Source organism: Triturus cristatus, chromosome 10 (genome assembly GCF_964204655.1).
Source record: "Triturus cristatus chromosome 10, aTriCri1.1, whole genome shotgun sequence".
NCBI classification, from domain to species: domain Eukaryota; kingdom Metazoa; phylum Chordata; class Amphibia; order Caudata; family Salamandridae; genus Triturus; species Triturus cristatus.
Window position 1 is genome coordinate 1,243,430,772 of NC_140593.1, and position 13,154 is coordinate 1,243,443,925.

Genomic DNA, 13,154 nt, shown 5'->3' on the forward strand with positions numbered 1-13,154 from the left:
TTGCACGCAGAATTATTTTTTTAACATCATGATGGCAATGTTGAAAGAAAAACTACTTGTCCCAGAGTGCAATGCGGTATTGGCTAAAGTACTAGGATTGGCTGAAGAGTTGTAGAATACATGGGGCCACTTGGCAGCTCTGAACATTTATAACAATTCGTACATTTGCGTAAAAGCGCCCTCAACACACGCTCTTGGGGTTTAGAGGGTGGAGACTATACGGGGCCCGCCTTTGACATCCACTTCCAGCCAGATCGTGGCTGACAAAAGACATTACTGACAGCCCATTGCCGAGTGCCTCAAGGCCAGTGTTTTCTTTTACTAAAGCACAGCACTGTTTTTCAATCTGAAGTTTGTGTGCACAACCACTGCAAGACTAAGCGCTACATGTACGTAGATTTTTTCCGGTCGCAAACAGCCCGATTCGCAGAATCTGGTCGTTAGCGTCCGGAAGAATGCATTTTCCTATGTTCCAAACCCATTTAGTGGTTTGGTAACTATGTACAAATGTTTTGCAACCAAAATGTGGTCGTAAAACATTTGCATTTTACCGGCTACTGCAGGTAGGTGGTAACCCATTAGCAAATAGGAAAGGAAGCCCAGGGGACCCCTTTCCCTTTGCGAATGCATACGAAAAAAAAAATTCAGAGCAGGGACCACTACCTACTCTTAAAAAATTAAACAGAAAGTTTTCATTTTTCATTTTGAAACACAACCAGTTTTCCTTTAAGGAAAACTGGCTGCATTTAAAAATAATTTTGCTTTATTTAAAAGCAAACACATGGTAGTCTGCTGTCCCCAACGGGCCACCATCCCTCTGTTTTCAGCGATTCCCAATAGGTCGCAAATTTTGACCTACCTCATGAATATTAATGAGGTAGGTCAATTGCAACCCTATTAGGAATTGCTAAATGTGTCAAAGACACATCAGTACATGGGTGTTTGCAATTTCCTAATAGCAAATCGCAAAAATTGGCTATTAGGAAACCATAAAATGAAACCTACGTACTTATGGCCCCAAATGTATCACCCAGCCAGAGCCTCTTATCCCTCATTGAAGCTTCACACCCCTCTAGTGGGACTTGCCCCAAACTTTGAACACCACTGAGATCGTGCAAAGTGGATTTTTCATGTATATTTAAGGAGCCCTGTTCTTGGCCCTGCTATGTTAAACATTCCTGTCGGTAACCCTTTGTGACATCAAATTATTATACCTAATTTAATACAGCATCTGGTTACCACAAGTAGCATGTGAGCACCACCAACACATCAGCCTCCTTGGAGTAAATAGATGATGTATTAAGTTTGGTGCATATTGATGAATTTTGAATTTATTTAAAAAAACTTGAATTTAAAAACATTTATTGAGCGCACTTATACCATGCGGTTTCATGGCGCTTTAAGTGATGCAGTAGCAGTCGGCAGTAGAAGGCTAGACAATGTAGGCTTGCTCAAATAACAGGGTTTTGAGATCTTTCCGAAATTGTATGTATGAAGGAGAAATACGAAGAGCGGCAGGAAGAGAGTTCCAGAAAAGCGGGGCGAGAACAGCGAATTTCGCTCCGCCAGATTTCTGTTTCTTGAAGCGAGGAGTGGTCAGGAGAGCCTTGTGGGCAGAGCTGAGTTCGCGACCTGGAAGGTACGGTTTTATGGCAGAGCAAATAAACTCGGGGGCTGTACCCGATCTGGCCTGAAAGGTGAGGCAACCGAGTTTAAAAAGAGCACGCTCCCTCACCGGGAGCCAATGCACAGCTTTAAGCAGGGGAGTGGCACGATGGTATTTGGGTAAGCCATGAATCAAACGAGCCGCTTGATTCTGAATGAGCTGCAAGCGATAGAACGCGTAGGCAGGAGCTCCATTGTAGATGATATTACCATAGTCAACTCGCGACAGTACCATGGCCATCACAATAATTTTTAAGGCAGAAAGGGAAAAAAAACGGGAAACTTTCCTAATTAGCCTTAGTGAAAAAAAAACAAGCAGAAACCACTGAACCAACTTGTGAGTGGATGGAGAGTTGTGAGTTAAGAAAAATCCCGAGAGTTTTGACCTTAGGGACGGGAAGAGGGGGAACACCAAGTGACAGGGGCCAGTGGGAGGAGGTCCATGGACTGCAACCACCTCCGGTCAGGACTAACTCAGTCTTGTCCGGATTGAGTTTGAGGTGGTTGCAGTTCATCCAGTCCTGAATGAATGTCATAACTGTCTGAACATTGGAGGCAGATGAAGGGGAATTAGAAAGATTAAAGATTAACTGGAGATCATCGGCGTAATTAAACACCGTGACCTCCATCTGCTGTAACGAAAAAATGAGGGGGTGGATGTATAAATTAAATAAGAGGGGGGAAAGTGATGAGCCTTGAGGAACCCCGCATTCCACCTTACGAGAATCCGCGGTGAAGTTGGCCAGATGGACAGCTTGGGCCCTTCCTGTGAGGAAGGACTCAATCCACGAGAAGGCTAGGCCTTCTATGCCCGCCGCCCTGACACGATTGAGGAGAATGGAATGGTCCACCGTATCAAAGGCGGCGGACAGGTCTAATAAGATCAAGGCTTGCGGAAGGTTGGTGTCAATGCCTTCACGTAGCGCATCCATTACCGAGATCACCACTTTCTCGGTGGAGTGCAATGGGCGGAAACCGGCTTGACGAGAAGAGAGACAGTGATTGATTTCTACATGAGTACTTAGGGTGGTTGTGACATGAGTTTCCAGAATTTTTGCTAGATAAGGCAGTAGGGATATGGGACGATAATTGGAGGGGGAGGAAGGGTCAGCATCAGGTTTTTTAATAATAGGTATTACAACCGCTGATTTGTGTATGCCAGGGACATTTCCTTTCCTTAACGAGTCATTAAGGAGGGTCAGAGGGGGAGTGGGGGAGGTTAAATAAATTTCCCTAAGGATATGGGCTGGGGCGAAATCTAAGGGAGAACCAGATTTGACTCGGTGAAGTAATGGGAAGAATGTGTCCTCAGTTAGTAGTGGAATGAGATTGAGTTTAGGGACAGTGGGCGGGGGGGAGGGATTGACAAATGTGAGGGAGGGTGGGGGAATGTTAAGTTTAATTTTGGCTACTTTGTCATTAAAAAACTCATTGAGCGAGTTACAGAGGGACTGAGAGGGGGGAATGGTAGCCGTGGTTCTACTGGATAATGCTAGTTCATGGACCGTGGCAAAGATTTCCTTTGAGCGAGACTCAGCTGCCATAATCCTGCTGGTGTAGAATTCAGTTTTAGCCGCAAGAATGCCCTTTTTATAAGTTTTTAAAACAGACAGATATTGTCTTTAGCTCTGGGCTATAGTTTTTCCTCCAGGCTCGCTCGGCTCTTCTAGCTGCTAATTTCTGTTCTTTTAGTTCTAAAGTAAACCATCGATTGGCTGCATGGGCCCGCTTAACAGTGAGTCGCCTCAGGGGGGCGAATTCGTCACCCGCCAAAGTCAGCCAATTGTCGATGGCGACCAGTTGAGAGGTAGCAGTGAGGTCTGCAAGATCGGGAGCGGTTTTGGCCAGGGTTGAACAAAAAGAGGGCATATCCGTTTTTCCCCATTTCCTGACCCAGGTGTTTTTGGGAAGTGGAGGTTTGACCAACGTGGTCAGTGCAAGGGAAAAGGAAATGATAAAATGGTCGGACCAAGAGCACGGGGAAATTATGGGGGATGTAGATGGAATGTTTAATGCCCAGATTTGATCCAACATGTGACCGTGTGTATGTGTGGAGCCATGAGTGAGCAGTAAAAAATTTAAAGAAATCATAAAGTCTGTAAATTCTTTGGATTGAAGGCTCTCAGCAGGTTCATTGGGCCAAAAATTGAGGTCCCCTAGAACTAGTACCGACGAGTTGTTAACCACCAGGGTGGCTAAGAGAGCCTGAATGCTAGGAAGGAAGGATGGGGTAGGCTGGGGAGGACGGTAAATTAAAACAAAAGTGAGTGGTACCTGGTGGAAGGTTGAACGAGCTACAAGGTAGTCTACCTCAGGAATGGGTAGGGAAGGGAGAATCTGGAAGCTGAAGTCGGTCCGGGCTATTAAGGCTACTCCACCACCCCGTTTGCCCTCAGGCAGGTCAGCTCGAATGGCAGAGTATGATGGAGGCAGCGCGGCTAACACGTTGGGCAGGGAGTCAGCCTTGAACCAGGTCTCAGTTAAAAATATAAGGTCTGGGTTATGAGTGTCAATATAGTCAAATAACTCGTATTGATGACTAACCGCGGACCTAGTGTTTAAGAGTATTGCTGAGGTGTTGCAAGTTGGCGCTGGGGGAGCTGATGGGGGCAAGAGTATAGAGGATGGTGTTTTGGGTGAAGGAACTAAGTGTGGACCAATGATGAGAGGACAGTGAGGGGGAGGGGAGTATAGATCAAGCTGTCTCAGGTGGGTACTGATCAGGGGGTCAACCGCTCCAGGGACCCAATAAGAGAGTAGTAGTGCTGATGAATACGTAAGTAAATGGGTAGCCTTTCGCGCCCCTAGCCCCGGTCGGCCGCGGACGGGCGCAGACGGGCTTAACTCTGGCGCAACTCCGGCGCGCCTACGTCGCGCCCGCTGCGCTCGTCCGCTGCGCTGACACATACTGCACGATTAAGTAGGGGCGGGGCGGTGGAGGAGGGGCAGGGCTGGGAAGGAAGGCAGCCCGATCTAAGATGGCGCCCGTTGCTGCTAAGAGCCCGCAAATACGCCAACCCGCCCTGGCAACCCAACTCTGAAACCCCAATAAAGGTAAGAAACCTGCACAAACTTTAAAAACGAGTTAGTAGCAGTAAAAATGCAGTACTAGTAAACATCGCCTGCGCTAGTAATCAGCGGAGGCGATGACTTTGATGACTCAAAGTAAAACACGCAGAGCCATAAGGTTGAGTTGATTTTTGTTACTACAACGATGGGTGCCAGCCACTCGCTTTGGTCTTGTTGATTGAAATGCACGAAAACACCATCACATGTTCTTAATAACTGGTTTTACCAACTGTTCGGAAAACCTAGTTACTCCCTCGAGATTGTAGGTCAGGGCTTCAAGGAGGGTTCTTTTCTATCCCCATGTTCAGCACTCTTTCACAAGCTTAAAATCATTGAATCACCGAATACCAGTTGGTAGCACGGTTCACAAAAATATTCATTTTGAAATCTTGTAACTCTCTGTAATATTCCCTTTGTAACTTATGTTTTACTCCTAGTCCCATTGGTGCGGAGGACACTGATACTATTTTACCTTTCTGTCTGTAATAATCATTCCTGTGCGGCACACTCCATAGCAGGATGTTAAAAACAATTGGTCCACAGATGGTCACCAGTTTGTCAAGAATAGGTCACAGTTACCTCTAACTGATCATGTCTTTAATTCTTGCCATCCCCTATGTGGTCCCCCCTCCCTCCCTTTCAATGTACTGGGCACCCATACAATTCTATTCAGGCGCTTCCTCCCTCATCAGTCCGGACCTTGTCAAGGGCTAATTAAAACTTGGCATCTCTGGACATCTCCTAGGACTACTGGGATCAAGCATCCCCTCTGTTGACACAGGAGTGGGAAGAAGGGCAGGTGAGGGCTAGACATTTGTCAGCCCCTCCTCCCATTGCATGGCATCCTCGAGTCAAATGGTGTGTGACTCTACCTCCCTCCTTGCTGTGTTCAAGTGTCCACTTGTTCCCATGGGCAGGTGGTCTGGGGTGAGGAGATGCTGTGTGGAAGCTGTATCAGGGTGGAGGTCTCATATATCTCATGGTCTCACCTCTCCTCCTTTCTAGATCTGATGGACACTCGCACCGCCCGACCCTTCAGCTTCACCTTTAACACCAGCGATTACCGGATCCTTCTCATGGACCAAGATCAAGACCGGCTCTACTTGGGCACCAGGGAGTTTGTGATCGCGCTGGACCTGCAGAACATCAACAAGGAGCCGTTGATAGTGAGTGTGAGGGACCCTGGTCAGGAGGTAGACAGGAGGGGAGGACAGGGTTGCAACACAAAGGATCCACTTGTAAGCATGAGGGACACCTACCAGGAGGTGAGGAGAGGTTAGGAGGACAAGGGGGCAACACGAACGATACACTCTTTATAGCTTAAAGGACACCTACCAGGAGGTGAGGAGAGGGAGATCAGCAAGGAGCTGCTGATATTGTGTGTGTGGAGGGACCCTAGACGGGAGGTGGAGAGTGATGGGAGACGGATGAAGGAAAAGGACACGACAAAGTTGTAGATTTGAGGGTCACTGGCAGAGAGGTGGAGAAAAATGTGGGCTACAGAACACTATTATTGTAGTGACAGTATACTGAACACCTGGGGGAGAGGGGTGGGATTGTTAGGTAAGAGTATGCCTCTTATTTTATTATAGACAGGGATAGTAACTTTGGGGGTATCGTGAAGGTGGTGGCTGTACCAGAAGAGCACTTTCCAGGTTGGGGGGGACACAGGTCCTGAGTTGGAGAGTGAAGGACGAGAGAACTCCTGCAGCGTGTTGTAGCCCTAAACCGAGTTCTCTTGTGCTTGAACCTACTGCCCGATGGAAGTTCTTGTGAGCGTGCGTGTAGGGACATGTGAAACCCACACTGAGCTCTGGATCAGTCCTTGTAGTGTAGGTAAACCCTGACAGAACAAGACAAACACTTTCTTCTTGAGGATCGCTGCTGTATGAGGACAGTCCCCATAGTGTTTTAGGTAGTTTTGAGTGAGTGTATGAAAACATTAGAAGTGTAGATATATTTGCTCGGGATCTCTTTATAACCGAACCCTGTATTGAAGCGTACATGGAGTTAGAATAGTAAATACAGATTCTATGACGGCCAATGGCTGGTCCGGTATGTGTGTATCATGTCTGTAGGCAAACCAGCATGGCAAGGTTGACTCTAGCTGCCCCAGACTTCTATATCTGGTGACCCCACCCTCTAAGAACTGGCAACCAGATGGTTCGGGAGCCAGTGTGCATCCTCTGACCTGTGATGGGTGGCCTCTGACCCTTGGCAAAGGTCATGGGGCAGCAACAATGACACCATTGCAAGAGAGACTCTCAAGTTGGCTTCCACCATATCTGCCATTTTGCCAACTTCTTCTCTGCCATGGACATCCCGGTCAATCCCAAAGACATTCAAGATACTAAGGCAGCCGTGCCGCAACCAACTAAATGAGAAGTGGGCAGTGTAGTGGAGTTGGTGACTTACTGTTGTGATTCATCCAGACCCTCGCCTGTCTGACCAAGCCGATGAGCGATCTACAGATTGAGTCATTTAGAGACTTACTGTAGGAACGTGGCTCTGTATATACTGTTCCCAAATAGGTACAGTGTGCACAGAGTCCAATGTCCCCAGAGGTTTGGCAGAGGCTAAAGTTAGATATAACCTTACTCTCTAAAGTGGTAGCTTGGTCGAGCAGTAAGGTAGTATCAGAGGACAGTGTAAAGCATTTGTTGTACACACTCAGTCAGCAAATGGTCTCACACACTCAATAACTGAACTCTAGGCCAATGGTTTGTATATAAAAATGTATGGTTGTTTTATTTTAGAACCAACAATAGGTATCAAAATATACTTTCTCAGAATGAGATGCTTTAGTTAAATACTTTGCAAGAGGCAATTGACTTTTAAATGCAATAGTTACAGTTTGTTGCAATAGGCAACACAATTTCAAACATAATAATACATTGAGCTCAATGGGAATTTCAAGTTAAATGCAATTGATTACTTTTAGGATTACTTTTCTAACTCCAGGACTGGATCCTAGATTCAGTCCTGGGACAGTTCCTCGAAACAGGCGAGTAAATACGATTTAGTTACTGTGGTGATTTTTAAGCATTATTTTGGTATTTTAAAAGTTGACACTTAGAAACTTTTTCTAATGAAATCACCAATGTTATCCTATTGAAGGAAACTCACTTAGCTGGTAAGTGGGGTTATTGTAACTTTTTCTAGCTCAGTGTTGGATCCTGGACCCAGCACGAGTGTACCACCTGTAAGCAGTTGAGAGAATGCGTTTAGGTTATACACGCGATTTTTAACGAATATTTGTAATTTTGAAAAATCGACGCAAACTTTTTCAGCAAAAACTAGGCAATGTTATCCTATGGAAGGAAATTCAAGTTACGGGTAAAGTATGTTCTCATTACTTTTGTAATCCAGTGCTGGGCTCCTAGGCTCAGCACTGGGGCATCTATCTAAAACAAGTAAGTAATTACGTTTTCACAGTTGGTACGGTTTTTAAAGAATATTTGTAGATTGCAAAAATCGACACTTAGAAGAAATTTCACAGAAAAACAGTCAATGGTTTCCTATGGGAGAAAATTGAGTTAGCGGTAAGCATGGTTTTAATTACTTTTCAGGGTCAGTGCTGGGCACCAAGATCGAGCACTGGGATCTCTCCTAATAGCAGGTGAGTATTTTCAATTTCGTTACTCGGTTGATTGTAGGTGAATATTTTAAAGTTTAGAAACTCCACACACAGAATAATTTTCAAGTGAAACCAGCCAATGTTACCCTATGGAAGAAAAGTGAGTTATCGGCTTTTGGGTAAGTACTCGACTGGCAGAGTTAAGGTGCTGGGCATAGACTCAGGGGTCTCCCAGGGTCAGGTAAGTACAGTTCTTACACCCTCAGCGGCACAGGGGCAGCTGGGTGCAGAGTGAGGTAGGCCCAATGTTATCCTATGGGAGGCAGGGGGCCCGTGGTTGGTGGCTGCTGACTAGCAGGCCACGCGGCTGTGAGAGCTGGGCTCCTGGTCACTTGCTCAGGGCAAATGAGGAAGTAGGTTAGAGTAGAAGTTGCACTGCCAGGGCCACTCGGGCAGCTGGGTGCAGGGTGCTTTTGAGCCGCCGGGCGCTCAATGGATTGCAATGGAGAAGCTCAAGAACGAACAAAGGCTGCAAGCTCGTGGACGAAGATTCTTCAGGTGCAACCACCACTTCCAGAGGTAAGTTGGGTTGTTGGAGGATAGGTAGGTACCCAGGAGTTGAGCACAGGGGGCCGCAGGGTGCAGGGGTGCCTTTTGGTGTCGGGATATCTTACCCTCTGTTGATCACGGTTGGGGGGGGTCCCTGGTTCTGAGGCTGCAGGCATCATCAAGAGCGTCGAGGTGGGTCCTTGGGTGCCGGATTCGGGGTCACAGTCACTGGGGGGGGACGTCCTTGTGGTCTTTGTCCACTCCAGCACAGGCCAGGCTTGGCGGGTGCAGTGTGTTCAGGGTTCGCCGTTCCTTGCTGATGCCAGGGGTCAGTTACTTGCTTTGAGCAGAGCCACTGCTCGTGGGAGTCCCAGATGCTCAGAGTCACAAGGTAGTCAGTCCCTCCGGGGTTTGTGAGGTTGCTGGCCACGGGAGATGCCGGGATTTAGCAGGAGCAGTTTCGAGGGTCGACAGGCCGGTAGGGCTGGGGCCAAAGCAGTGTCTTCCTCTTGTTAGCAGCTGCACAGCAGGTCTTCTTTCTTCTTGATCTTCTTTGCTGTTTCAGAATCTGGATCTAAGGAAGGAAGGTTCAGGGTGCCCCTAAATACTAAATTTAGGGGTGTTACAGGTAGGTAAAGGGCAGGGACCACTGGGTCCCTGCCCTGGGGTGGGTACACCCCCTATCCTGCCAGTCTCCTGTAGGAGGGGGGCAGTAGCCTAGTCCTGATTGGGCAGGGCTCCCCATCTTCAAGATGGTGAGAGCCCAGAGATGTGCTTCACCTCGCCTCCCCCACCTGAGGGGTGGGGTTGGCAGAGGCTGGCACACCCCCTGACCTTCCTTGGGGTTTCCGGCCAGTCTTCCCGCTAGAGTGGGGGTTTAGAACTGGTAGGGGGCAGTTGCTGAGTACAGCAAGTGGCCTGGAGAAGCTCACAAAGGCGGCATGCCTTTGAAGCTTCCCCCTGCCCATCCTGGGGGAGGAGACCTAGCACCTCGGCCAGGATGTGCATTGTTGCAGGCCCAGGAGAGCGGATGGCTCTCTACCCAGGGGTCCAGCGACATGTCTACTGTGTGGCAGCCTAGGCAGCCCCTCAGACAAGACTTGGATTGTAGGTTAGGTTCAGGGGGCATCTCTAAGATTCCCTCTGTCGTGCATTGCACATTAAATCCTGCACTGGCATTATTGCAGGTTTAATGTGCTGAGAAGTTTGATACCAAACTTCTCAGTCTTCAGTGGAGCCATCATGGTGCTGTGGAATTCGTGTTGACGATCTCCCAGCGCCATATACTCTTAAATGGCAGCACAGCACTTACAGTGCCCAGAAATGGCCCTGGGTACTGTAGGGGCACAGGGCTCATGCTCCTGTACCCACACCACTGGCATAGGGCACCCAGCTAGAGGGGTGGCTGATGTATGCCAGGGCAGTGTGTGTTGTGGGCATGGCACACAGGGATGTGTGCCATGTCGACTCTCTGTTTTGGTCAATACCCAGACACTCAGCCTGCGAGGGCAGTGTGTTTGTGTTAGGGTACAGGGCCTCTAAGGGTGCCACAATAAGTGCGGCAACCCTTAGGGGCCTACCCTGGTCACAAGGCCCTGGGTATCTAGTGTACCATTTACCAGGGGCTGACATGTGGCCAGGGTTTGCCAATTTGGGTTTTAGGTTTCAGCACAGTTTTTAGGGAAGGAACATAGGCCCTGGGCATCTGATTGGCAGGAGCCCAGGGCACACTCAGTCAAGATACATTCAGCAATTCAGCAAAAAGTGGGGGCATACCATGCAAGAAAGATGGCACTTTCTGACACCTACTGATCAAGTGGCCAATGAGAGATCTACTGACTGAGCTGATGAGCAATCTACTGACTGAGCTCATGAGTGATCTACTGACAGAGCTGATGGTCTATTGGATGCGCCAATGAACGATCTACTGATGGAGCTGATGATCAGTTGAGTGAGCCAATGAGCAATCTACTGATTGAACTGATGAGTGATCTACTGACTGAGCCAACAATCAATTGACTGAGCCGATGAGTGATCTACTGATGAGCAGATGAGTGACCTACTGACTGAGCTGAGTGATCTAGTGGCTCAGCCCATGATAGATCTAGTGATGAAGTCTATGAGAGAGCTACTGACTGAGCTGATAAGAAACCTACTGACAGACCTGATGAGCGATCTACTAACAAACCCAAGCAGTCTACTGACCGAGACAATGATGGATCTACTGACTGAGTCTGAGAAATCTAACAGAGCTGATTTGCAATCTTACTCTCCAAGTCAGTGAGTGATCTAGTGACTGAGCTGACAGATCTAGTGACCATGCCAATGATAGACCTACTGACCGAGCCTATGACCGATCTAGGGACAGAGCTGATTAGAACCCTACTGACTGATCTGATGAGATCTACCAACAGAGCCAATGAGAGACCTACTGATCGAGCCAAAAAAGATCTACTGACCAAGGCAATGAGCAGTGTACTGTCCAAGCTGATGAGTGGTCTGCTAATTGGGCCAATGAGCAATGTGCTGACTGAGGTGATGAGAGATCTACTGATTCAACTGATCAGAAACCTACTGACTGACCCAATAAGCAATCAACTGAGTTAGCCGGTGAGAGATCTACTGATGAGCCGATGCTACTCACTAGCCAATGAGAGACCTAATGACTGAGCTGATGGCATCGACTGACTTAGTTTATAAGAGATCTACTGACTGAGCCAATGAGCATTGCACTAAAATAACTGATGAAAGATCTAATGACAAAGCTAATGGCAATGCACGGTCTAGTTGATGAGAGATCTGCTGAGTGGGCCATTGACCGATGTACTAACTGAGCTGATTAGAGATCTACTGCCCGAAATGCTGAGAAACCTACTGACCGAGCCGATGAGTGATCTAGTGACCGTGCTGATGAGAGACCTGAGAGACATACCAATCGATGTGTATCTATGTATCACGGAGTATCTACTTTCAGAGCTGATCAGTGACCTACTGACTGAGACGATGAGCTATCTACTCACCGTGTAGATGAGACCCATACTGACAGAGGCAACGAGAGACCTCCTGACATAGCCGATGAGAGACCTCCTGATGGAGCCGTACAGAGACATACTGACAGAAGCAACGAGAGACCTCCTGATATAGCTGATGAGACCTGCTGATGGAGCCATATAGAGACATACTGACATAGCCGATGAGACCTCATGACATAGCCGATGAGAGACTTACTGTTGGAGCCGTACAGAGACCTACTGACAGAGGCAACGAGAGACCTCCTGACATAGCGGATAAGAGACCTCCTGATGGAGCCATACAGAGACATACTGACAGAGGCAACCGAGACCTCTTGACAAAGCCGATGTGAGACCTCCTGATAGAGCCATACAGAGACATACTAACAGAAGCAACGAGAGACCTCCTGACATAGCCGATGAGAGACCTGCTGATGGAGCCATACAGAGACCTCCTGACATAGCCGATGAGAGACCTCCTGACATAGCCGATGAGAGACCTCCTGACATAGCCGATGAGAGACCTACTGACAGAGACATACAGAGACATACTGACAGAGTTGACTAAAGATCTTCTGAGAGCTCACACTGAACGGGCTGGAGCGGCCACCACGACAAAGCGTTCCAAGCCCTGAAGACGGCTGGTAGAAGACACCGTGACACGGCTTGTCTGAGCTGGCAGTGGACACTGCTGTTCTCCTAATGGGAAGTCAGGGTTGAGGGTTGGACTGTCCTAGGTAAGCCCTTTATTGAGCTCCACAGAGAAGCCACCATCATTGCATAGACATCTCATCATTGGTACCCCAGAGGCCTACCAGGGGCTGCAGCATGTATTATGCCACCCCTGGGAAGCCTTCCAAAATGACACCACAGGTCTGCTACTGTAGCCTGGGTAAGCTGGTGCATGCACCCCTTACTGAGATATAGGTTCACTATATCTCACCCATTACTGCACATATAAATCTATCAGTCACCCCTATGGCAGGCCTTATCAATCCTGAAGGCAGGGTGCTTGGTTTTGTGTGAGAGGGTGCCCATGCATAAGCAGAGCCCCTCTGCATCCTTCGGAATCACTTCTCCGGGGTTGTCTGTGATGCAGCCTGACCATATACTCTTAAGTGCATTATAACACAACGGTAAATGCTAACTTTGGACTGGCTGCACGGAAACATGTTGTGTTTGGTGTCAAACACCTTGGAATTATACACCCACACCAGTAACTGGGGAGTATGATCCCACCCTTCTAGAGGAAGAGACATGACAGCACCGGTTTACCCAGTACC

General features: G+C 48.0%; 1 protein-coding gene across 1 annotated transcript in view; it reads left to right on the forward strand.

Moving 5' to 3' along the window:
• LOC146797188 (semaphorin-3F-like) overlaps positions 1 to 13,154 on the forward strand; it is a 670,875-nt gene that overhangs the window by 497,549 nt on the left and 160,172 nt on the right. The window contains exon 3 of the mRNA XM_085629898.1: positions 5,740 to 5,900. Within this exon, the coding sequence (XP_085486024.1) occupies positions 5,740 to 5,900 (161 nt within the window). The remainder of the gene's footprint in view (positions 1 to 5,739; positions 5,901 to 13,154) is intronic.